Raw genomic sequence first — 24,793 nt, 5'->3', positions numbered from 1 at the left:
CATTGACACAATTGTTCTTATAATACAATCTTTTCTATAACGCAAGGTTTCGTAGGAACGCAACTATCGCATTATAGCAGAACAACCTGTACACACCACTCTGCATGGAAAAGCACTGAGTGAAAAAGGACTTCCTCAAATCCCCTCCAAATCTCTTGCCCCTAACCCTAAATCTATGCCCTCTAGTTTTATTCAACTTTGATAAGGGGAAATGATTAATCAAGCCAAAGGGAGATATCCTCAGAAAAATACAAAGGAAAGTTCTCTCTTCTTCATGTGGTTACGTTAAACTTTTTTTTCTTCTTTTGAAGCATTCATTCACAAAATCCATGGAATCCAAATGCTTGTATGTGCATGTCCTCCACAAAAACAGCAGAGTGCTTCACTGGCTTATTTTGGGCCTTTATCCTGATCTTCCTGGGAGAAATCAGTGGCTTTCAATTAGTTTCATACCTTGCCCAAATGACTGCACAGTTTCAGACAGAGGTGTTAGACAGGCAGCTGATCCGGTCCCATCCACTCGTCACCACTGGGTTCAGCCCTTCATTGAATCATTTCCCTTACTCCTATAACTTCTGCATTGCATGCCCAATTTTGTTGCAGTTTCTTTGCGTGATAACTTGCTGTCGTGTCTATTTCTGGATGTTTCCTTAACTGCCCTCTTCTACGTGGTTTGAACGGATGAGTATGCTGGTCATCTTGCTGAACTGCGTCACCCTTGGAATGTTCCAGCCCTGTGAAGATAGCTCCTGTGAGTCAGAACGTTGCAAAATTCTAAAGGTAAGCTCTTGTTATTTATCTCTTAAACACAAATGGTGAATGGGCGAGGAGGTGGGGGCTGGTGGGTTAGGAACACCTCTGAAACTTCAAGTCAAATCCAGCCCACATTAATGGATTTAAATCTTCCCTAATATCTATACCCTGCTATCTGCAGATTAACAACTCCTTTACTTTTTCTTCCTTCTCAAAGAAAGTAAATTGGTGTACATGCCCAGTTCAATTCAGCAGATCCAGTCTCTGACCTGAAGAGGTCAATGGGTTAGAGTTTCAACTGAGACTATTCCAGCAATGCTTATATCCTAAAAACTTAAGACAACTGTACTTGTTTAACATCAACAGCATGTGTTGGCTACACGTGAAAGGCAGCATTCTATTTACACCTTCATAGTGGGAGCAGAAAATAAGAACCAGATTGGCAGTAAAAGTGTATTTTGTTCATTTCCGTACCTCTTCTGTTTCACTAAAGCATTCTAGCACTCTAATTATAAGTTTTGCCACTGTGCAGCTGAACTACCTTAATTCTGGAGGTAGGTAGGCGGGTTGGGGGTGTGTGGGCTGGTTTTTAATAGTTAAGCAGCTTGAACAGTAGAAACACAATCATATGTCCTGATTGGCTAATATTTGCCTGTTAACACTGATGAATTTATTAAATGAAAAGCAATATGTTGTGGATGCTGACAAAATGAAATAAAAACAAAAAGTGCCGGAAACACTCAGCAGTTAAACATTTGTACAGAGAGAGTCAGTGAACATTTCAAGTCAATGAACTTTTTTGAGAACTGGAAGCTGTTTGAAACGATCAGTGTTTAAGAAAGTACTGAGCCAAGGCACAGGAAGTTCGGGAAAGAATAAAAGTGGGCGGTGAGGTAGAGAGCAGCTGTGATTAAATAACAAAACCAACCAGGGTGCAAATCAAAACGACAAAGATGGTTTCTAATGAATTCATGTTAGAAAACAAACTGGGCAGCTTCTGCCATCTTAATTTATCACCATTAACACACAGGGAACATTGGGAGGTAGAATATGTGATAGGGTTTGGAAATTAAAGTAAACTTTTTCTTTGAAAGCAGCAAACTATAGACATTAGTGTTTCAAAAGTTCAGAGAGGTATATTGCAAACCATGAGATTAGTGTCAATAGAATTTTCTCATCAGCAGCAGTTTTGACATCAACTGGAAAAGCTCTTTTGAAAGCCTTGTGCATCCCTTGAAAGGTTAAGTAGCCATGATGCGTTTGAAAGCAATTATGTTTTCATTTTGTACACATTAACATTCAGATTGTCTGTTAGCGTTCATACATTAATAGACCAAGATCAGATCTGCATTAGATCTATCTTCTCATACATATTAAAGCTAATAGGTTACTAGGCAGTAACAAAGGAGTTTAAAGAATAATATTACTGCACTGTTGTCCTTATTATGCAGGGTATTTGTTTATCATAGACAAATTTCCCGCAGTTTTTGTTACATACCTGAGAGCAAGAGCCAGTATTCAATATTGGACATAACCAATGAGGACGGATGATGTAGTACTTCAGGAAGGACAGACTAGGCAACCAGGTTTCCTTTCACTCTGGGTAAAAAAAAACAAACTAGTGGAAGGTAAGTTTGGAATTCAGTAGCTTTTAAGTTCCTGGAAGACAATACATTAGGCAAGGAGATTTTGTGCTGAATTTTTATTTCAAGTGAAAAGCACGCTGAAGAGGAGGTGTATATCAGATGGGAAGAGAGTAATTATAGGAAGAAATATGAAAAGAAAAAGACCTAGTCGGCTAACGCATCTCTCATGCCCCTTTGATAACTTTGTCCTATTTGTACAGTATGTGGCCCCCAATTTTACTTGCTGACCTAAACAGTCCAGCGCATGCTAGAGTTTGAAAATGTGTCATCTGGTACTCTTTCCCCAGGTTGGGATTGGGATGCTTGGTGGCCACAAGCTGGACTGAGCAGGAATAGTGGCTGGCCAGCAGGGGAGAAGGTGTGCATCAGAATCTGAAACATAGTTTAAGCTGGTGGCAACACAGTACTGGTGGATGGATGGTTGGATGGGGAGGGGAATTGGAGGGAGCCTGACACTGATCAATGGATGGCTTAGATGAAGAGGGAGAGATCTGGGGGAATTTGGAAATGGTGACGGCACTGTGGGTGGTGAGGAACCAGAAGGATCACAGCACCAGAAGATGGATGTCGGTTGGAGAGGGGGTGTAAATTGGAGGGAGCCTAGGATTTATGGATAGATGTATAATGAGTGGGAATGGGACATAACAATTAATGGTTGGGTGGGGAGGGGGGAGTGGATGAAAATCTGGGATTGGAGGATCAATGGTTAATGGGGTCTGCAGTGTGGGATGTGGAGATCAGTGTATTGCAGTGAGATCAATGAAATGCTGGGAGGAGTCGTTTGAAGAATGCAAGGAACTAATTTACCCTGACAGGTGTCCCAATCCTGTACCACATCAGGAAGACTGGTATGTTCCAGAGTACCCAGCGATGGCTGGTCCCAGCTCCAAATCTCCTGCAATGATCCAAAAGGGGTGTGGCCTAGGGAATAACATCATCCATGTGCCTCCAAAACGGAAATAGCATCAGGGCACAAGGACGAAATTTTCAGAGGACGCTTCCATGTTTCATGCCGAAAATCTCTACTTTCAGTTGAATAATGTTGAAACAAAAAGGTCGCACAATCGAATTTCTCGGTACCTGCGTATACATCTGTGAGAAAAGAACAACGGGGTCAAAGAAAGTTTATAACACTGAAGGAGGATTGTCCATACCACTTGAAGCTGGGAGGTGGCAGAGACAAAGGACTGAAGATGATGGAATCTGATAGGAGAGGAGGATGGAGCATGGAATCAAGGGAGAGAGGTGGGGAGGGAAAATGGGAACGGTAGAGGAGGGGAGACAGTAGAAGGAATGTGTGGGTGATGGGCAGATAGGATCACCCAACTACTTTATCTGGAGCTACTCTAACAAGGATTAGAGTCAAGCAGCATGAAAACAGGCCCTTCAGCCTAACTGACCCATCCTGACCAAGATTCCCATCAAAGCTAGTCCCATTTGCCTGCATTTGGCCCATAACTTTCTAAAACTTTCCTATCCACTTACCTGTCCAAGTACCTTTTAAATGTTGTTATTGCACCCACCTCAACCACTTCCTCTGGCAGTTCATTCCATATACTGACCAACCTCTGGGTGAAAAAGTTGTCCCTTAGGTTCCTATTAAATCTCTCGCCCCTCACCTTAAACCTATGCCCTCCAGTTCTTGATTCCTCTGCCCTGGGAAAAAGATTGACCGTCTCTATTCCCCTCATGATTTTACACACCTCTATAATTCTGATAATTTTATACTTCTCAGTTAAGTCTCCCCCTCAGCCTCCTCTGTTCCAAAGAGGACAGCACTAGCTCTCCGACCTTTTTGCATGGCTACAGTTTTCCAGTCCTGTCAATTCAGTGCAATCAAGTTTCTCCAGTAATGCAGTGACCAGAACTATACACAGTACTCAAACTGTGGCCTAACTAGTATTTTATACTGTTCCAGCTGCCCTGTTCTAATACTCCATTGTCGAATTCGGTCGGAGAGAAGACTCAAAAGGCCACTGTTCTCGTTCAATCTCTTTATTACTTGATCCGAGGAGAGAGCACCAAGCCAGGCACCTACGTCTCGGACCGGGTGGTCTCTGAGATACATTGATCTCCATACATTCTTATACTTTTTCAGAGGTGCAAACAATTACCATACGAGGAATGATCATGCATTAGTCAGGCAGCATGGCACTTATTTTCTACATTGTGATTGGTTACAGACAAAGGAATTTACTTAAAAAGAAGTTACTAAAGCTATAGTTCCTTAATCTTTTCACACCATCTTGTTCCACTGGTTATCTTTGTACACATAGGGTTTCTCATGGTGGGCTCAGGGTCAGTTTAGTGGAGCAAGAGTCAATTGTGCAGACTTGTTGAGACAAGAACTGATTTTACTGTATAATCATATCTCAAGGCTGAAGAAAACTAGCTGAAGCAAGCAAAATCTCTGAAGCAAGGCATTACAAAGTGAAGCACAGCTATTTCAAGCAGTCTATTACAGCCATAGTGATGTACCCTTTAATTCTCTTTTCAGGGCTCACAATCTTTTACTCTCCTAACCCTTCATTATACTTTATACACATTCTCACCATATCTCAATTATTAAGGACAGCACTCTGTACGTCTTTCCAACCACACCATTGACCTATCCAGCTATTTTTAGGGATCTGTGGGTAGCACAATAAGTGTTGCTGCCTTATAGCTCCAGAGACTGAGGTTCAATCCTGACTTCCAGAGCTGTCTGTGGAATTTGCACTTTCCCCCTGTGACTATGTGGGTTTCCCCAGGTGTTCTGGTTTCCTCCAACATCTCAAAGATGTGGATTAATTGGCTACTGTAAATTACCTGCAGTGCAGGAGGGTGAAAGGAGGGGTTGTTGATGGGCATGTGAGATAGAATAAAGAGAAATAAATGGGGGGATTAGGATTATTGGGATTATTTTGAGAGCTGGCACAAAGTTGAAGGGCTGAATGGCCTCCTATATTGTATGAAAAATATGAGAAAATATAATATCCCTAAATTCCTCTACACCTTCTCAATATCCTCCCATTTTTTGTATAGTCTCTTGCTGTAGATGGAGTCATGGAGCATGGAAACAGGCCCCTCAGCGACACTGACCAACTACAGCAACCAAACTTGCTACTCTCCCCAAATTCCCGTCAACTTCCCTCAGGTCCTACCACTCACCAAAACACTAGGGGCAATTTACGGTGGCCAATTAACCTATTAACCAGCAGATCTTTAGGATGTTGGAGGAAACCCAAAACAAGCAAGGGAACCCATACAGTCACAGGGAGAATGTGTAGACTCCACACAGACAGCACCGGAGGTCAGGATCAAACCTGGATTACTAGAATAGTGAGGCAGCAGCTCTACCCGCAGTGCCACCGTACCTTGTTGTATCTTGGGTGATGTAAGGGTTCTGTTCCTGAGAACTGTCCATAAACCAATTTTTCCATAAGTCAGAAAGGAACAATTTTCCCCAAAACCAAAATAAAAACCCATTGCCCAAAATAGTTAAATCTCCCCTTTCTGGTGTACTACTTTATTTTCTCTCAGTACAGCATTGCATTGTCACCCACTTTCGACAGCTACCCATATCATACAGCTCTGTAAACAGTTTCTATAGTTCTTTCATTTCATTGAATATCTTCTATATTCACCCTAACACTAGCTACAATTAAACTAATGGAACATATATTGTATCTAGTTGTTAAGGAATACTATGAAACATTTTAATATTATTTGTTCGGCTAATAAAGCATTTATGGGAGAATTTACATAAAGTCAGATTTCTGAAAGTCAGGTCTTTCTGTAACCTGGGGAGCCCCTGTATTAGTTTCCCATCACTTTAATTTATTTAGAACCTCTGGCCCTAGATCTTATGGGGCATGTGCTCATTATGGGCCAGTTTATTATTTGTTTTCTGATTGCTAACAACCAGCATGAAATAAACATTCGCCATGTTTGGTACATCCATTTTACCCTTGCTTCATGCCCCACATGGGCACCCCTTATATTCCTCATGAAGCTATGTTCCCTCCATGGTCTTTAAAATATGGTGGGACTGATAACAGAGGCAGAAAATGCACACAAAATGCACACAAATATTCTTTCTTTATGTTTGAGCAAATATTTGAGTAATGTAACTTGCAAGGGTCACCATAGTCAAATTTTATGTCTGTTGTTAACATTCTGTGATATATTGATATTCCCTTGTAATTAATGAACAATTATCAGATGTGGGAACTCTGCTGATTATGCACCAAAGGCTAAGTAACTGCAGAAGCGATCAATGAGAGCGTATCTGCTAAGTGTACTCAGAGATGGTAGATCCCATAATCGGTCTCTGGTTCCTTATGATCTCGGTCCCGGTGACTGTAGGTGTGCTACAATTGTTTCCGGTTATCCACATGCACATTAGTTAAGGATAGGATCAGAATTGTTGCTAATGGCTTTGTTTTAAATTTATGCCGTATGAATGGCTATCAAGGTCAGATTCCAGAGGACAGAGGGATCTGGGGAATTAGATACAAAAATACAAGAAAAGCTTCTGTAAAGACAAAAGACAAAAACCACTTACCTCAAGAACACAAGAAAATAGTGGGAGTAGGCCGTTCAGCCCCTTAAACCTGTCCTTCCATTTAATACAATCATAGCTGAACTACCCCAGGCCTCATCTCCTCCTCTGTGCTAGATCACAATAGCTCTCAATCCTCATGTGTATAAAACCTGGTTAGGGAAACTGACTTCACTTGGATGCATTCTTAGAGGGTTTAAACACATGGACTCCCATCCATCCAGTACTTTGCTGCATACTCAATATTTTTATAACTAATAAACTTGTGGTCAAAGAAAATAAAGCAAACACATAACTGTTTTTAAATGCCCCTGTGATTGTCCTCCAATATGTTGCCCACAACAGAGTCAGGGAGGTTAAGCAATGATTCCAGAAAGCCTTAGGACATTTCTGAAGTGTTGGCATCCCCAAGTCTAGTTTGTGACTCTCAAACTTCATTCATGTCCTTTAATTCAACAGATCTTTTCCTTCTCAATCTCCTCAGTACAAAAGGCAGATTTGATACAATTTTTTATGGAAGGCTGACATCAGTGACAGCCTTGAAAATGTTAAGCTTCAGCAAATTATTACACTCTTTTTTAAGTTAAGTTTACCTTCTGCTGCATTACTGTATTAAAGTGGAAAGTTTGCTGAATTGAATTTAGAGCCACTGCTTTTTTTAGATTCTCCACACTTCACCCTGTCAACCACCACATTGCAGAAAATATTGGGAGATGAGCACCATTCATATTACATCTAATTCTTTATGATTAGATTTAGCACAGTTTGATCTCCATTAGTTGCAGTGATCCCTGTGGGCATCTGGTTTTGCCTGAACTGCAAACTGAAGCATCATACAGATAGTTTGCTATTCCATTTGGGTGTGATGAGCAAATTTCAGCTGTTCAAATTGGACAGCCTGTGAGTAACTAAAGATTGTAAAGATCGGAACAGTGTGAGTGCCCTGTCAGTAGATGTCACTAAGAAGATGTAATATGTGTTGTAGCCTTAACAACTGCTAAATTCATCCTCAGTTATAATTTTGACTTATTTCTCTAATTTGAATGAGACCCATTGGTCATCCTGTTCCCATCAAATTCTACACCCTTTCCAATGTTGCAGCTAGTCCAATATTCCCACCCACTATCTCCTTCCCATTTGAATATATCCCAAAATACACCTTCCCCAGTCGGCATTCCACTTGAGTGGCACTCTGTCCAATTTTACATGCCTGTTTTACGCTCACCAAAAATGCCACTGGAATGCTGTTCAAGGCTGGGTGTTGAATGAAAATTTCAAAGCTGCATTTGATAGACCTTGTTTGACGAGGGTATCAAGGATTATGGAACCAAAGTGAATAAATGGAACTAAGGTCCAACCAAAAATAATCCAGTTGACTGGTGGAATAGGATAAAGGGACCTAATGGGCAAGTCATGTTTTTTTTATTATGTTCCAACGGTACTGCACTGAGACATTCCAACTTTTTGAGGAATTGAAAATACAAGTCACAGCTTGTGACAGGCAGCCTTGCTCAGTAAACAAAAATTGTCTGCATCTTTAAAGTTTAGTTCAGGACTCACAGTGAAGGAGATGAATTAATTGAGGCAGTCTGATTCCAAGCTGAAGAGATGACAGTGGCGCCATTACCATTACAGCATAAATAACTTTGCACTGTGTGGGTTTTCTCTGGTTGCCCTCTGACAGGTTGTTTGAGATCCTATCCCATAAATGTCAGATCTTTTATAGCAGCTGGCAGAAGCATCCTAAAGCTCCTGCTTAGGCTCCACTCAGGCGTGACATACTGACTTGTAATTCTGTCTTTCAGGGATTTGATGATTTCATCTTCGCATTCTTTGCTGTGGAGATGATTGCCAAGATGATTGCGCTGGGCATCTTTGGCCCAAAATGTTACCTCGGTGACACTTGGAACCGTCTTGATTTTTTCATTGTTGTTGCTGGGTGAGTTCTCAGTTTCTTTATTTGTCCTGGTGCCTTTTGTTCATTTATTGTATATGAGAATTGTTTAGATGATGGACGTGCACTGAAGACTATTGAAGTACAAAGTCAGGGAATCGTACAGCACAGAACCAGGCCCTTTGGCCAACCATGTCCATGCCGACCATCAAGTGACTATCTATACTAATCCCATTTACCAGCAATTGGTCTGTAGCTTTCCATACCTTGGCAATTCAAGTTCTTGTCGAAATATTTCTTAAATGTTATGAGAGTTCCTACCTCCACCACCCAGACAGTACATTGCAGATTTCAACCACACTCAGGGTGAAAAAATTCCTCCTCAGATTATGTATGTCCTACCCTTAATAGTGCTCCAAAAGTGCATCACCTCATATTTATCAGAATTAATCATCCCAACTAATCAATGTCATCCTGTAGCCCAAGGCAACTCTCCTCACTAGCAGCTACACCACCAATTTTCATGTTACTTGCAAACTTACTAATCATACTTCCTACATTCAGATCCAAATCATGAATGCATAAAACAAACAGTAAGAGTCCCAGCACCAGTATCTGTGGTACATCACTGGTCACAGGCATCCAGACAAAAAAAAAGCAACCCTCCACCATCACTCTCCACTTCTTATTGCCAAGCTAATTTGGAACCAGTTTGGCAACTTGCCATGGATTCTAATCCTTGGACCAGTTTCCCATGCGAGACCCTGTCTAATGCCTTACTGAAGTCCATGTGCACTACATCACCGTGCTGCCCTCATCAACATATGTTGTTACCTCTTCAAAACATTCAATCAAATTGGTCACATAGGATCACCCCCATACAAAGCCATGTACACTGGTGAAATTTAGTCTAGTTTACAGAATCTAAATTCCATTGTCTCGTACCAATCTGTTTAAGTGCACATTCACATTTCTTCAGTTCATTGTTGTAATGCAACTAAAATGTTTCATATTTTTTGAACACATGTTCATCAGATTTCCTTGCTAAAAGTATACACGCACAAGGTACCAATAAACTCGTGGCAAGTTTCACTGCCAAGTTCCTGCTCTGGCAATCCCTGCTCCTGCACCCATCCCAATTGCTGCAAAAGTTCATCGATCGATGTACATCAAGACAATCGTTCAAGGAATGAATGACAATGCTAACATACTGCTAATTGTAAATGTTCACCATGTTAACGTGAAGAGGTTACTCCCTCTGTAAACTTAAATTATTCTTCAAGCCCATTAATTTCATATCTCAAATGCACTTGCTGATGGGCTTTACAGGATGAAGAGCTACAGCTGTTTAATTCTGTTTGACTAATACTTCCTTCTCTTGTTCATCTGTTATCTTTTTTCAGATGTACCCTTTCACCCTCCTCTCTGTTTTTTTGCTTTCATCTTTCTTTCTTATGTTTCGACATGATCCTTCAGTTGGGAGGATGTGGAGACACTAAGTCTCCAGTGGTGAACTGAGGATTCTGGTTTCTAAGCTTGCTTGGCATAATTTAAGGACATAAGCAAAAGGAGGAGGAATAGGCCATTCATTCCTGCACACCTGCTTCACTATAAGATCATCATTGATCTTTTACCTCAGCATCACTTTCCTGCGCTAACCACATATCCCTTGATCCCCTTAATATCTAAAAAACCATAAATCACTTCCTTAAATATACTCAGTGACTGAGCTTCCACAGCCCGAGCAGAAGATTCCAAGGGTTCACAATCCTCTGGATGAAGATGTTTCTTCTCGTCTCAATCCTGAATGACTGACCCTTTTCTCAGACCGTTAGGATGACACAGTAGCACAGCTAGTAGAGCAGTTGGCTCTGCGCCAGAGACCGGGTTTCAATCCTGACCCCGGGTGCTGTCTGTGTGGAGTTTGTACGTTACGCACGAGTTTCCTCCGAGTGCTCCGGTTTCCTCCCACATCCCAAAGGCATGCAGGTTGTTGGGTTAATTGGCCAGTGTAAATTGCCCCTAGAATGTAGGTAAGTGCTAGAATGAGGGGAGAATTTTAAAAAATGGGTTAATGTACAATTAGTGTAAAATGGATGGTTGATGATTGGACTCGAAGACCTGTTTCCATGCTGTATCTCTCTTTGACTTGCGACACTTGGTTCTAGTCACTCCAGTCAGGCGAAATAGCAGCCCTGCATCTAGCCTAATTAGCTTGTAATAATTTTGTATGTTTTAATGAGATCACCTCTCATTCTTCTAAACTCTGGAGAATATAGGCTGTCTGCAAAATTTCTCTTCAAACGACAAATCCCCCATCCCAAGAATCAATCTAGTGAATCTTTGTTACACTCACTCCATTGTAACTATGTCTTTCCATCTGTAGTGAGACAAGACCTGTACACAATATTCCAGGTGCTGTCTCACCAGGGCAGTATATAATTACAACAAGCTGTCTTTTCGCAATGAAATCTTCCCACAAAAAAGTCAAAATACTTTTGCCTAATTGCTTGCTTTTCCCAGGAGTTTACTTTCAGTGATTCAGAGCCAAGAACACCCTGGTCTCTCTGAACACCAACACTTTTTAATCTCTCACCATCTAAAAAGTACTCCAGCTTTTTATTTTTTCTGCCAGAGTGGATGACCTCCCATTTTTCCATATTGTATTCCAGCTTGCCCATTCGCTAAGCCTCCCTGTACCTCTTTGAAGCCTTCCTGCATCTTCCTCACAAATGACACTGCCGCCCAGCTTTGCATCATTGGTAAACTTGGATATATTACACTTGCTTCCCTCATCCAAATCACTGATGTAGGCTATGAACAACTCCCTGCAGCACCCAACTAGTCAGTCTCGTAACCTGAAAATCACCTACTGTCTGGTTTCTGTTCATGAATCAATCCCCAGATCACACTGATATATTACCCCCGATCTCACATGGTTAGGAGTGGCTCCTTTTGGAAGGCCTTCTGAAAGTCCAAATATATCACGTGTACTTGTTTGCCTATTTCTATTATAGAGGTTACAACATCAAAAACTCTGACACGATTGTCAAACGTATTTCTTTTCCATAAACTTATGTTGATTCTTCTAATGCTATTATTATTTTCCAAGTGTCCTGTTACCACTTCCTTAATAATAGATCCTAGCATTTTCCATACTATCGACAACAGGCTAACTGGTCCAATTCCCCATTTTCTCTCTCCTTCCATTCTTCGATAGTGAAGTTACATTTATTACCTACAAATTATGGGAAATGTTCTTGAATCTTTGGAATTTTTGGAAGATGGTAACGAGTGCATCCAGTGTCTCCAGAGCCACCTCCTTCAGATTCCCCAGGGTACAGGTTATCAGGTCTTGGGTATTTATTGTGTTTCAGTCCCATTAACACAAACACAATGTTTTTATTTGCATTCTCTATATTTCCTTTTCCCCCAGTATAACTTCTCCTGTCTCACTCTGTTGGGAACCCTTATTAACTTCTGCTAACTTTTATATATCTGTGCAAGCTCTTGCAATCTGTTCTTATGTTCCTCACCAGCCAGCTCTGATATTCTATATTCTCGTTCCTTATCCACTTCTTTGTTGAATTGTATTTCTTTTCCAATTATCAAGTTTATTGCTCATTTTGTCAACATTTTAAACTTTTCCCTGATACTTTTTTTAAACTTCTGTTATTGACTGAGCTGGACTATTTTCCTTGTTGAGCCTTTATGCCATAATGGTACAACACTTGTATTAGTTCTGTTAATGTTAGGCATTTCTTGTTCACTGTCAGCTTTTCTAATGTGGTTTTCCAATCTACCATTGCCAACTCACAACTCATTACTTCACAGTTTGCTTTGTTTGATTTAAAACCATGGTTTTGGACTGAACTTAACCATTTTCAATCCAAAATAAAATGCAACCATTCTCTGACCACTCTTCCCATTAAATTCTTAAATGCAAGATTTTTAGTTAAACACTTTCTCATTGCTCAATATTAGATTTATAATAGTTTTCTTATCATTTTTTCAATATACTGATCAAAAACACTATCTCTCATACACTCCAGGAATCCATCCTCCACATTATTACTGCTAATTTGTTTTGTCCAATGATTTTGGCATTCTTTTGTTATAAGCACCTCAGATTTCCAGATTTATAATATTCCCAATATTACCACCACTGTTTGAGGCCTATAGAAATCACCCAAAAATATCTTCTGCCTCTTGCTGTTTCTGAGCTCCATTGAACCCAATTCTATATCTTCATTTTTTTTCTGCATCTTCATTTTCTGAGCTCAGATCCTTTCTCTTTACTGCTTTTATTCCATTCTTTGTTATCAGGGTCACCCCTCCTCTTTTTCTAATTCCTCATCTCTTCAAAGGTATCCTGGAATATTTAGTCCCTAGCCTTAGTCACTTTGCAGCCATATTTCAGTAACAACTATTATATCCTACTTGTTTCTTTCTATCTGTGTCATCAATTCATCCAACTTGTTATCACTGTTGCATGCGTCAGATCAAAGGCCTTTTGTCGTTTTGCCATTTTCCGCTACATTGACTGTAATGGGAGGTATAATCTTATGCTCTGGCCCTTCCTGGCACACTAACCATTCTCCTTCTCTTTGCTATCGCATTGTCCTTTAAATTTTCCTTTAATTTACTCTCACCTAAACTCATCCCACCCCCTCTCACAGCCTCATCTGTTTAGTTTAAAGCTTTAACTTCAGCCTTGGTAATTGGATCTATCAGGACGCGAGTTCCAACCCAATTCAAGTGACGTCCATCCTAACAGTGGTTTTCCCTTTCCCCAGTACTGGTGGCAATGGGCCTTAAACTGAAATGCTTTTTTTTTCTCATTCAGCTCTCTGATCTTACTGACCCTGTGCCAATTTGCTTGTGGTTCAGGTGGTAATCCAAAGGTTATAACCTTTGTGATTCTACACTTTGCTTTGTTCCCAAGCTGTTTATACTCCTTCGTCAGAACATTCTCTTTTGCCTACATTTGTCTACTTTCTCCTCCCTCTCCGTCCCTCACCAGCCCTGAGGAGACATCTTTAACCCTGGCACTGGGCAGGTGACACAGCCTTTCTGACTCACACTCATGCCTACAGAGAACAGTATCTATCGCCCGAACTATACTGTCCCCCATCTCCCACCTTCACATTCATTCCCCCAACTTGAATGGACACGGCACCATGGTGCAGTAGTCAGTTTGCTCATCCTCCCACATAGGATGCAGAACTGCCCACCTGCTGGACAGTTGAATGGAGTGAGGCTTCTCCAAAGCTACCTTCCCGATGCCCACATCTACCTCACCTACTCACCCCCTCCAGCCCTGCTTGACTGACTCATTCTGCTGTATTTAATCAAAGCTGTGTGACTCCTTCCTAGAACAACCCTAAATACATTTCTTCACTCAGAGAGTGGAGGATCTTTGAAATGCTTTACATCAGAGGGCTGTGGAGGGCTCAGTCACTGATAGATTTCAGGTCCCCATACCACCCACTCCCCTCTTCACGCAGTCTCCTCTGCTGTTAGCTATGCTTGCTTAAATTTGTCTTCTCCCACTACTCTTGTCCTTGAAGTTTTCTCCAGTCACCATCACTTCTACTTCCAATCTAATCCTCTCTCGAGGTATATTCCATGATCAAGACTATCTTTACTCCTTGATCTCACTTCCATTCCACCTGCCATAAATTCAGCTCTTGAATAATTTCCCCCCTCCAAAATTAAAGAATGCAGCCTGACTTCACGATGTTAAACGTCTTCATTGTTTTACACATCTGTGATCTTCTGGACACACTATAAAGCACCTGGTTTAACGTCATTCACCTCTGTAAATTTCTGCTCACTGAAGGGCTGCCATTGGGTTTGCAGATTAATTGCATTTGAAGTACATATCAGCAATGATTTAATGGATTGCAGGAACAAGATCAAGCATCTGAATGGTGTGGATCTGTTCTTATGTTCCTATGTTAAACGCACAACCCATTTTTAGCTGGCAATGCATTTGAGACTGGAATTTTTTTCATATGGAAGGAATGCTTTTATGCAGTATGTTCTAGTGTTTTATGCTGGTCCTTCATCGATACGTAGTTCAAACAATGGAACTCCCTATTAAAGAAGACTGTGGAAGAACATTCACCAGAAAAACTGCAACAGTTTAAGAGAACAGCTCCCTGCCACCTTTCAAAGGGCAGTCAGGGATGGCTATAAATGCTGGCCTTCCTGGTGATGCCCAAATGCTAAAACAATGAAATTGAACCAAAACCCAATGGATCGTGCACTCCTGAAAATTCAGCCTAAGTCTCTCTTGTGTATGATGTTCCTATGCACTGTAGTTACCAGACTTATACAATGGACCTTTCTTCTGCAAAATGGTTTTGCACGTTTGAGGCACACAATAATGCAAATTTTACACCAAAGCAAAGCTTGAATTGAGAGTTGACACCAACTGTGGAAATACTTACACGAAAACATGTTTACCTGGACTGACATCAGAGCGTCTGTAGTGTCAATTGTCTGACAGGTAGACTTCATACTAGTTGCTTGCTGGGTGCTCACTTCAAACCACCATCTTCTCCATTGCAGCCAAAGTCTTTAGGGCTGCAGACCACCACCCTTCAACACTCTTCCACCCTAATTCCAAATGGACCAATCAATTCTCTACCCCTTGGACTCTGATCAAGACTCCAACATACCCCACCACCCACCTGCTCTTCATTACATAGGACTCTCTCAACTATTACGGCCTTCCTTTCCAGTGGAGCTGGTGAAAAGACCTTTGTGCGTGTTTTAAATGTATACAGAAAATTTTGCATAATGCATCTCCCCACACACAGCTATAACATGGCTCATGATCTCAACTTTGAGATCACATTTTGATCTCAACAGCAGCACTTTGGTCTCACAGGCCCTCACAAAAGGAAAACAGAAAATGCTGGAAACACTCATCAGGTCAGGCTGCATCTGTAGGAAGAGAAACAGAGTAAACGTTTCAGTTCAAAGACCCTTCATCAGCTTATAGATCAAGTTGGAGGTTATTCAAGTCCTACTCAGATCAGAGGACTGCAAGCTAATTAAGAGAATGATGTTCCTGAAACTTGCACAGGGATTCATTGGGACAGTGTACAAGCTAAGTGACAGAAGGACAATGAGTTCAGCATCACATCTGTGGAACAGAAGGAGGGTGGCTGGCAAAGCAGTCAGTTTTCCATTGGCTTCCTTGTTATAGAAGAAACTATGCCCTGACCACACAGATTTCTCTCATGTATTGAAGTGTTTCGGCTCTGAACAACTTTGAGAAAGAAGGTGAATAATTAGTGTTGGATATTGTGCATTTGAACTGGAAGCTGCCTGTAGGAAAAGAGGATGTTGAAGTGATTCAGCAATTCACAGGGAATTAGGTCACTCTGGAAAACAGAGAGCAGATGAGATTGGAAGCTTTCAGAAAGTCTGGCTCTTATTCTAAGACCATACAAAAGATCTAGAATTTCCAGTCAGTAAAAACCATCTCTAAAACATTTACCTTGTCAAGCCTTCATAGAAGTCTACATATTTAAATATTGTCACCTCACATTCACCAGAGAACATTTGCCCATGCTGCTTAATCTCTATTCATAGTCCAACTCAACCAAGCCAGGAATCGTTCTATTGACCTTCATTGCACCAACTCTTAAGACAAGTATACCATTTCTTACACACCAAAACAAAATGTTGCACATTACTCCAGGTGTGGTCTCATCAAAGTTCAGGACAAATTTAACAAGTCTGCAGTACTCTTGTGCTCTAACCTCCCTTGTAAGAAAACTCAATATCCAGCTTGCATTCTCAAGTGCTCACTGCATTTGCATTTCTGTGTTTTGGAATATTTTGGCAGGCACAGTAGTGTTGCGGTTAGCGTAACACTATTACAGCGCCAGCGACCCGGGTTCAATTCCGGCCACTGTCTGTAAGGAATTTGTACGTTCTCCCCGTGTCTGCATGGATTTCCATTATTAGTCACAATGTACATGTGACTAATAAAGATATCTTATTTTATCTTATCTTATTCCGCCTGCCAAGGTGAATATCCTCACATTTTTCCACATTGTACATTGGGTCATAGAGAGATGGTTCTTTGGCTCAGCAAGTCCAGACCTACCATCAACCACCCATCTACAGTAATCCTATGTTAATCCCACTTTTTATTCTCCCCACATTCACCTTCCATCCTGCTTACTAACCAATCAATTTCCTTTTGCAGACATGTGCTCCCTCTTCGCCTAGCGATGTATCACCAGCAGATATAGATTGCAACTAAAGAGAGAAAATGCTGCCAACACCCAACGGGAGTGTTGAGTGGATGGAGAGAGAAATAGCAGTAACATTTCAGGCTGATACCCTTTTAAGTAGATGAAAGGTCATTGACTCAAAATGTGAGCTCTGTTTCTGTCTCACACAGGCTACTTGACTTGCAGGGTGTTTCCATCATTGTCTTTATTTCAGATTTCCAACATCCGCACTTTATTTTAAGATACAGTGCACTCTGTTTATTCAGCTAAGTCATAGAGCCCTGGAGTCACAGAGCACAGAGACAGCTCCTTCAACCCACCGAGACTACGCCAGCCATCAAGCTTCTATTTACATTAACCCTGCACTAATCCTATTTTATAAGATAAGATATCTTTATTAGTCACATGTACATTGAAAGACACAGTGAAATGCATCTTTTTTGCGTAGAGTGTTCTGGGGGCAGCCCGCAAGTGTTGCCACGCTTCCGGCGCCAACATAGCATGCCCGCATCTTCCTAACCCATATGTCATTGGAATGTGGGAGGAAACCAGAGAACCCAGAGGAAACCCACGCAGACACGGGGAGAACATACAAACTCCTTACAGACAGTGGCCGGAATTGAACCCGGGTCACTGGCACTGTAATAGCGTCACGCTAACCACTACACTACTGTGCCTGCCCTTTTTCCCACATTCCTACCAACTCCCCCCAGATTCCACCACTCACCTACACAAGGGGCAATTTAAAATGGCCGATTAACCCACCAACCTACACGTCTTTGGGAACTGTGAAGGAACTAAAGTACCCAGAGGAAGCCTACATGGTCACAGGGAGAACATGCAAGCTCCATACAGACAGCACCAGAGGTCAGAATTGAACCCAGACTGCTGGAGCCATGAGGTAGCAGCACTACCTGCTGTGCCACTGTCATTACTAGTGCCTTGGAAAACTATGAATGTAATGCCACTATTCAAGAGGGGGGCAGAAACAAAAAACTGCAGACCAGGTAGCAAGACGTGTCATTGCAAAAATGCTGGAATTCATTATTAAGGAAGATTTTGAAGATCATAGTAGAATCAAGCAAAGCCAAATGGTTTAATGAAAGGGAGATCATGTTTGCTAACTTTATTAAAGTTCTTTGAGGATGCATCAGGCAGATTGGCTAAAGGGGAACAGTGGATGTGGTGTATTTGGGCTTCCAAAAGCATTTGATAAGAACCACATAAAAAGTCACTGCACAAGATCTCAGCATTTCATAGTTGTTCACACCAGTTCAGATTCCAACACAGCAGTCATGTGCTGATATCATGCAAGCCATTCAGGCAACTTAATTATACTGGAAAATGTTATTGGTCTCTTAAAGATGAGATTCTATTATTTGCATCAGTTCAAGGCATTTTACAGACTACAGTCCAGACAAACAGAAAGACAGCAAGCAGCTCTGCATCCTGAGGGATACGAGGCCCAGCCTGAAGACCTGCAGGAGTATGTGAAACAAGGAAGGCATCCAACTGAACATCAACAGCTTTGTCTCTCAACTGAAAGACAAGGGAGGCATTTTTCCTTGGGTATAAGAGACTCCCTCACAGAGATTCACTTTTCATTAGGAGCTTGCTAATCATTGTCCCCAGTGCAAACCAAGTTACCATAGGTCAAGGTCAAAGTCACATCAACTCCCAACTTCCTTGCCACTGGATCATTCCAGGCAGCAGCAGATGATTTATGCCATATCACTACATTTCTGCTCACCACTGCATCACAAAGTTCACCCAGGCCTTCGACCAGGAGGAATAATTTCATCGAATTGGATATCATCGAGGACTAGCTGGCATCATGAGTGAAAGCAGCCGTTGATCGCACTTTTGTGCCCGTGCGGGCTCCCTTTAACAACCTAAAAGTTTTCATTAACGGAGGTTTCCACCCCCCTCAATGTATGGCTGATCATCCACAATGAGAAAATGTCTTGATGATAAACATGATGTTTTCTGACAGTGCCAATGACTCCACCATTCTGAAGGCAAAAGCAGTGTCCATCACTTTCAATGGGTAGCACTGAAGAATGGATCCTGGGACAAAGGTTCCCACTACTTTCTCAGCTCCTTACACCAGTGCAGATTCCAACCACTGCAGCTGAGCACAAACATAGCAAGAACCACACTAGTGCAGAATTACAGTTGAAGATGTCATAAGTCTCCTGAAGGTGAGATTCTGTTACCTGCATCAGGCTGAAGGCATCCTGAGGTATACAATGATCAGGTGCAGAGACTTCATGCTACACAGTTCAGAAAGTTAAACAAATGTCTGAAACAACAACTTTCATCTTGGGCGTAACCCACTTAACACTGTTTCAAAGTTATTGGCCTATTTCACCATTTCTTTTATTGGGTCCCCTTTGACGTTAGCGCTAAGTACAACAACGTTTCAGCGTACCAAAAACTGGTGGAATAAATAGCTTAAGTGTGTGGGCAGAAATTTGGCAGATGGAATATAACATGGGGAGGCATGACATTATCTCTTTAGTAGGAAGAATAGAAAGGTGGATTTTTTTTTAATGTTGAGACAACAGAATACAGCATAACAACCTTTTTGTTGTGGCGCCTTATCACCCATGCTTGTTCCATCTGGAGATTTCCTCTTCATAAAACGATGTTTATTCTCCCTACCATTTTGTGATATCCTGAACTATCTGTTACCACTTCTATCAGTTTTCTGACCACTGGCATCAGGCTAACCGGCCCAAAGCTCCCCACTTTTTGTCTCTCTCCACTCCTAAATGGCGATGTTACTTTTGTTACCTTCTAATTCATTCTAGAATCTGGAGAAGTTTGGAAAATTACAACAAAAGCAGTTTCCATTTCTGCAGCCACCTCTTTTAGTACCCAAGCAGGTGAACCATTAGGTCAAGGGGATTTCTTGGCCCTAACCTCCCCCTCTCAATTTCTCCATTACTAATTCTTTACAGATATTAATTGAATTATGTTCTGTACTTTCATACAACTGTTAGTTTCACACTATTTTTGATACTGTATTTGCCATGCTTGTTATTTCTATATTATAAGTTCTTTCCCCTTTTGGCATCAAAGGACCCACATTTATTTTTGTCACGCTCCTCCATTTTACATATTTGAAGAACTTCCAATCTCTTTCTATACTTCTTGGTAGTTTGAGAGACCAGTGCAAATGAATGCATGACTACAGGTGGAGAAAGAGGGAGGGCTTTAGTTTCCTGGTGTATTGGGGCTGGTTTTGCAGAAGGTGAGACTTGTACAGGCCAAGTACATTGCATCTCAACAGGGTCAGGACCAGAATCCTCATGGGTAGGTTTGTTGGTATGGTTGAGTTCAAACCGGTGACGGTGGTGAAGGGGAACCAAGCATAGATTCAGAAGGGACAAGTGCAGAACTGGAAATGGCAGGGAGAAAATTAGTGAGAGAGCTCGAAAGGAATTAAAAATAAAGGTTAGAAAATAGGAAAAAAGGGGTCTGGCTGTGGGGTACACTTCAGTGCAAGATGGTGACTAAGGTAGACAAGTTGAAAACACTAATGGACTCGTGAAAGTATGTATTACAATTATTCCCGAAACGTAGCTTAAATAGAGGCATAGTTGGGAGTATAATATACACAAATGTAGGGTTAGAGATGGGGATTAAAAAAAACGTTGTTGGGGATTAGGGGTGGTTGGTAATATTATTTAAAGAAACCACGCCTCTGAGAACAGCTGCTATGTTAGAAGGATCATCAATTGCTGTCGTACGGTTCAACTGAAGAATACAAAAGGGGAAATCACAGTGTTGATGGTATACTAAGAAAAAATCCAAACAATCTGAAGGAGGGTAAGCACATTCCTGACGTGCAAAAGCACCAAGGCAGTAACGTGGGGGATTCCAATAATCCAAGTATTAACTCAGAACATATTTAGCCAATTTGTAGCAAGGGGATGAAGCTGGGCAGGAGGAGAAGTATGAGTGGGAGAGAAATGTGGTGTAGATATCATGATGGGTCACCCCTCCCCTCTTTATATTGGCTACCTTCCATCTCCACCCTCAGTCCTGATGTACGGTCTCAACCCGAAACATCGACAATTCCTCTCCCCCCACGGATGCTGCTCGACTCACTGAGTTCCTCCAGCAGATTGTTTTTTGCTACATATTAAATGTTGTGCGAATACCTGCTCCTCCTCTTTCCTCCCCCCAATGCATCACCTTCTCACGCAATGTTCCAGACTGCAACCACCCTCTGGATCCGGATCCCCTCTAATCTTCTTACTCCTTACCTTAAACCCATGCCCTCTGGTTTTGGACATCTCTGTTATGGGGAAAAGTTTCTTGCCATCCACCCTGTCTGTGACCCTTATACCTTTGTACAGCTAATCAAGAAAAAGTCACTTTTTATTGGTAGTACCATCCCCGATTCATCCTGAAACCATCACCCATGCATCTTGATCTCATACCTTCAGAAAACTTAGTCTTGCCTATTTCCTGCTAAATTACAACCTGCCTGTGCTTTATGAGAGAGATAAGGTCAATATGTGTCTACCTGGACTCAACTTGTTCCACTACTACCTAACTGAACTTTAAGAAGTTAACTTTTTAGCAGCATTTAGCTAGTGGCTCCCTAATTTTAGAAACACATCCTTTCTTCTTTTTCCTGATATTACAGAGTGGTTCTGTAAATCCACCTGTTAACATCAGCCAGTTTGCTAAAAATTTGGATCATGTCCCAGCCTCTCTACATTCTAATAGGAACAGATGTTGTTGCCTAATTGTGCTTTAGCACTGAAAAAATATATTCATTTCAGTTAGGTTTTCCTACAACCTACAGCACAGCTTTCCATATGCCTCTTAATTTCCACAATGGCAGCCTTGTTACGTAGGAGTTGAGTAACCTATTTCTTCATTGCCTCCCATAGTCATTCATTATTGCAAGTAGAGGGGAACAGAAGCAAATGGTTGAACATTAAAGCAGGCCATTTGACCCGGTTGACTTATGCTAGTGTTTATGCTCCACGGGAGATCTTCTTCCTCCAACTTCCCCCACCTACCATTACTCATTGAACCCCTCTAAGATATTTTTCTATTCCATTTGCTCTCATGCCTCAAAAAGGGGAAAAGGCTCCAAGTATCCCATCCTAATGCCCATCCCATCATCTGCTCATGCAATCAAAACCAGTATAGGAAATCACAAGGGTCTTACTAATTAGATTGCATCATGTTATGTGATCTCTGACCCAGACATAAATTGTCCCAGGACTCTCTTGATGTAGTACAGAGAGGCAATACAACCCTCAAGCTGGCAAATCACTCCAGATGCTCAGTACCCTCTGGGAAAATATTCATTATTTCATTTCCTGTACCTTCTGTGCAGAACTCCTAGTTTCCATTCGCAATCCCTCAAAGGCCCAAAATACAACCCATTATGTGGAAAAATCACTTGTGTAAATCTATGTCATTCCCTTTGTCTTACCTAGCTGGGGTGAAGATTTGAGGAACAGGGGAAAAGGATGATTGTGTGGATGGATACAGTGCTACAGCTATCACTGTGAGACAGACAAAATGGAGAAAGTGGTGTAGCTGCCTGTCATTTTGTTTTAAATATTTGTATGTAATGAGCTGAAGGGCATTTGTGTCCTATATTTAAAATGAGTTGAATATTGCTGGATCTCTGAGTTCAGTCAACGTCCAGAAAAAAGATTCTATGTTTTTGCTCCCTGATTGTTAATTATCATGTATCAACTAAAGAGATTAAGTTGAACAACCATGGCCGTAATTGTGCTGTTCCCTTGGTTTTAACGGTTTCAAAATCGCTCTGTAGGAGTACAGGAAAAAATAGTCTACTTGTTTTTCTCAAGAAGTAATTGTTCACCACCTTCAATGGCCAGAATGTCTACCTGGTCATGCAAATTACCATGTGTTCTGGCATTATCCAGCATTGACATCATCTTAATGGGAGACTGAATGTTTGTATTTCGTGAGTGTTTCCCATTTTCAAAGTCTTCTAGTCACCTGCTTCATATTAAATACAATTCCTGCTGCTCAGAATGTTCTGCTTTGCACTTGGAACTTGACAAGGGAAGGTTCTTCTGACTTAATCAAATTCTTTTGTGATTTCTTGGCAGAGCCAAGTTATCAGTATTTGATTTTCATTTATATTTCTCAATGTCTCAGCACCTGCCATCTTTAGCTATTGCATTGGACCCTACAAGATTCAATCATCATGACACAAATCCTATGTAAATATATAAAACAAAAGCCTTCATTTAATGATATGTAATGGGCTTAATATAAATTGCAGAAATCTTGATGACACAAGATGCAACTGAACTTAGCATCTGACCAGTTAGCATAGCCTAAATTCTCAAAGTTTTGAACTGAAGGGTGCAAATAATGTTATGAGAGAAAGAGAAAGTCATCCTCTCTGGTTGGCTTTGTGAGGAGTTATTGATTTAGAATGAACAAGATAACATAGATGTAAAGTGAATCAAAAAAAAGAGATGGTGAAAATACATTTCCACATGGTGTAGGGTTACAATCTGGAATGCCTTGCCTAAAAGAGTGATGGCAGCACACTCAGTTGGAGCTTTTAAAAATTAGTTAAGTATTTGGAGGGGATCAAATGCAGCTAAGAGAAAAGAACCAGAAATAGGAGTAAGTGCATTGCTCTTACAATAAGCTAAAAAAGGGCTCAGGAGGGCCAAATGGCCTCCTCCTATTCTCTGCTAGTCAAATTAGCGGCAGCAAGGAACTGCCACAGATTTACAAATAGCCACCTGTGCTCAAAAAGGAAAGGCATGTATCAGTTCTGTTAAATAATTAGTACCCAGAAATAGAAACTTCTGCCTATAAATTTTGTAGTGCTGCCTTTCCAACACACTGGATATAAAAATCTATGATTGTCAGAGCCAATCACAATTACCATCTCATTTGTGCAGTCAGCCATTTTCCATGTCAGATGCAGATGTGACCAATGCCACTCCATATGCAACCTGATTTAGGGCGTAATTGAGAGAAGTTAGGTAATGATGATCTGATTTGTGCCTGATATGCACCCTTCCTTTGAAGGAAAGCTATAGTTGTGCTGGAGACAGTACCGAGAAGGTCATTGGTTTGATTCTTGGGGATGAAGGGCATGGCATATGAATAAAGGTTGAGCAAATAGGACCTATAAATTACAGTAAAAGAAAAGATGAGAGGTGAACTTATTGAACCATATAAGATTCTTATGAGGATTGACAGTGTGGATGCAAAGAGATGTTTCTCCAAGTAGGAGTAACAGAGCTAGTAGGTACAGTTTCACAATAAGGGGTCTCTCGTTTCAGACAAAGAGGAGGAGGAAATTCTTATCTCAGAGGGACTGAATCCTTGGATTTTTCTATCCCAGGTAGCCATGGTGGTTAAGTCATATAATATATTGAAAACAGAGATTGTCAGATAAATACAAGGGAATCAAGAAGCACGGGGAGATAGTGGGAAAACGGCATTGATGCCCAGATTGAATCAGCCATGACGTTATTGAATAGCAGATCAGGCTCGAAGGGTTGACCCCCGATTCCGTTTCCAATGTCCGGATGTTCACAGGTAAACCAACTGTTCCAGCAACACAATTTTGTTAGGGTCTCTCTCAAAAATATCAGGATGAAAAGTAATATACTTCAGGTAGTTAGTGGGCTTTCAATGGATGTCAATTAAAAGCCATTGTTAA

General features: G+C 41.2%; 1 protein-coding gene across 1 annotated transcript in view; it reads left to right on the top strand.

Moving 5' to 3' along the window:
- Positions 1-668: 668 nt before the first annotated feature.
- The window catches only part of LOC127580134 (voltage-dependent T-type calcium channel subunit alpha-1G-like), a 278,942-nt gene continuing 254,817 nt past the window's right edge, over positions 669-24,793 (top strand). The window contains 2 exon segments of the mRNA XM_052033345.1: positions 669-780; positions 8,748-8,881. Of these exon segments, the coding sequence (XP_051889305.1) occupies positions 682-780; positions 8,748-8,881 (233 nt within the window). The 5' untranslated portion in view covers positions 669-681.

The sequence above is a fragment of the Pristis pectinata genome, chromosome 18, assembly GCF_009764475.1.
Source record: "Pristis pectinata isolate sPriPec2 chromosome 18, sPriPec2.1.pri, whole genome shotgun sequence".
In the NCBI taxonomy this organism is placed as follows: Eukaryota; Metazoa; Chordata; class Chondrichthyes; order Rhinopristiformes; family Pristidae; genus Pristis; species Pristis pectinata.
Note: the sequence above shows the minus strand (reverse complement) of the source record. Positions and strands in the feature narration are given on the sequence as shown.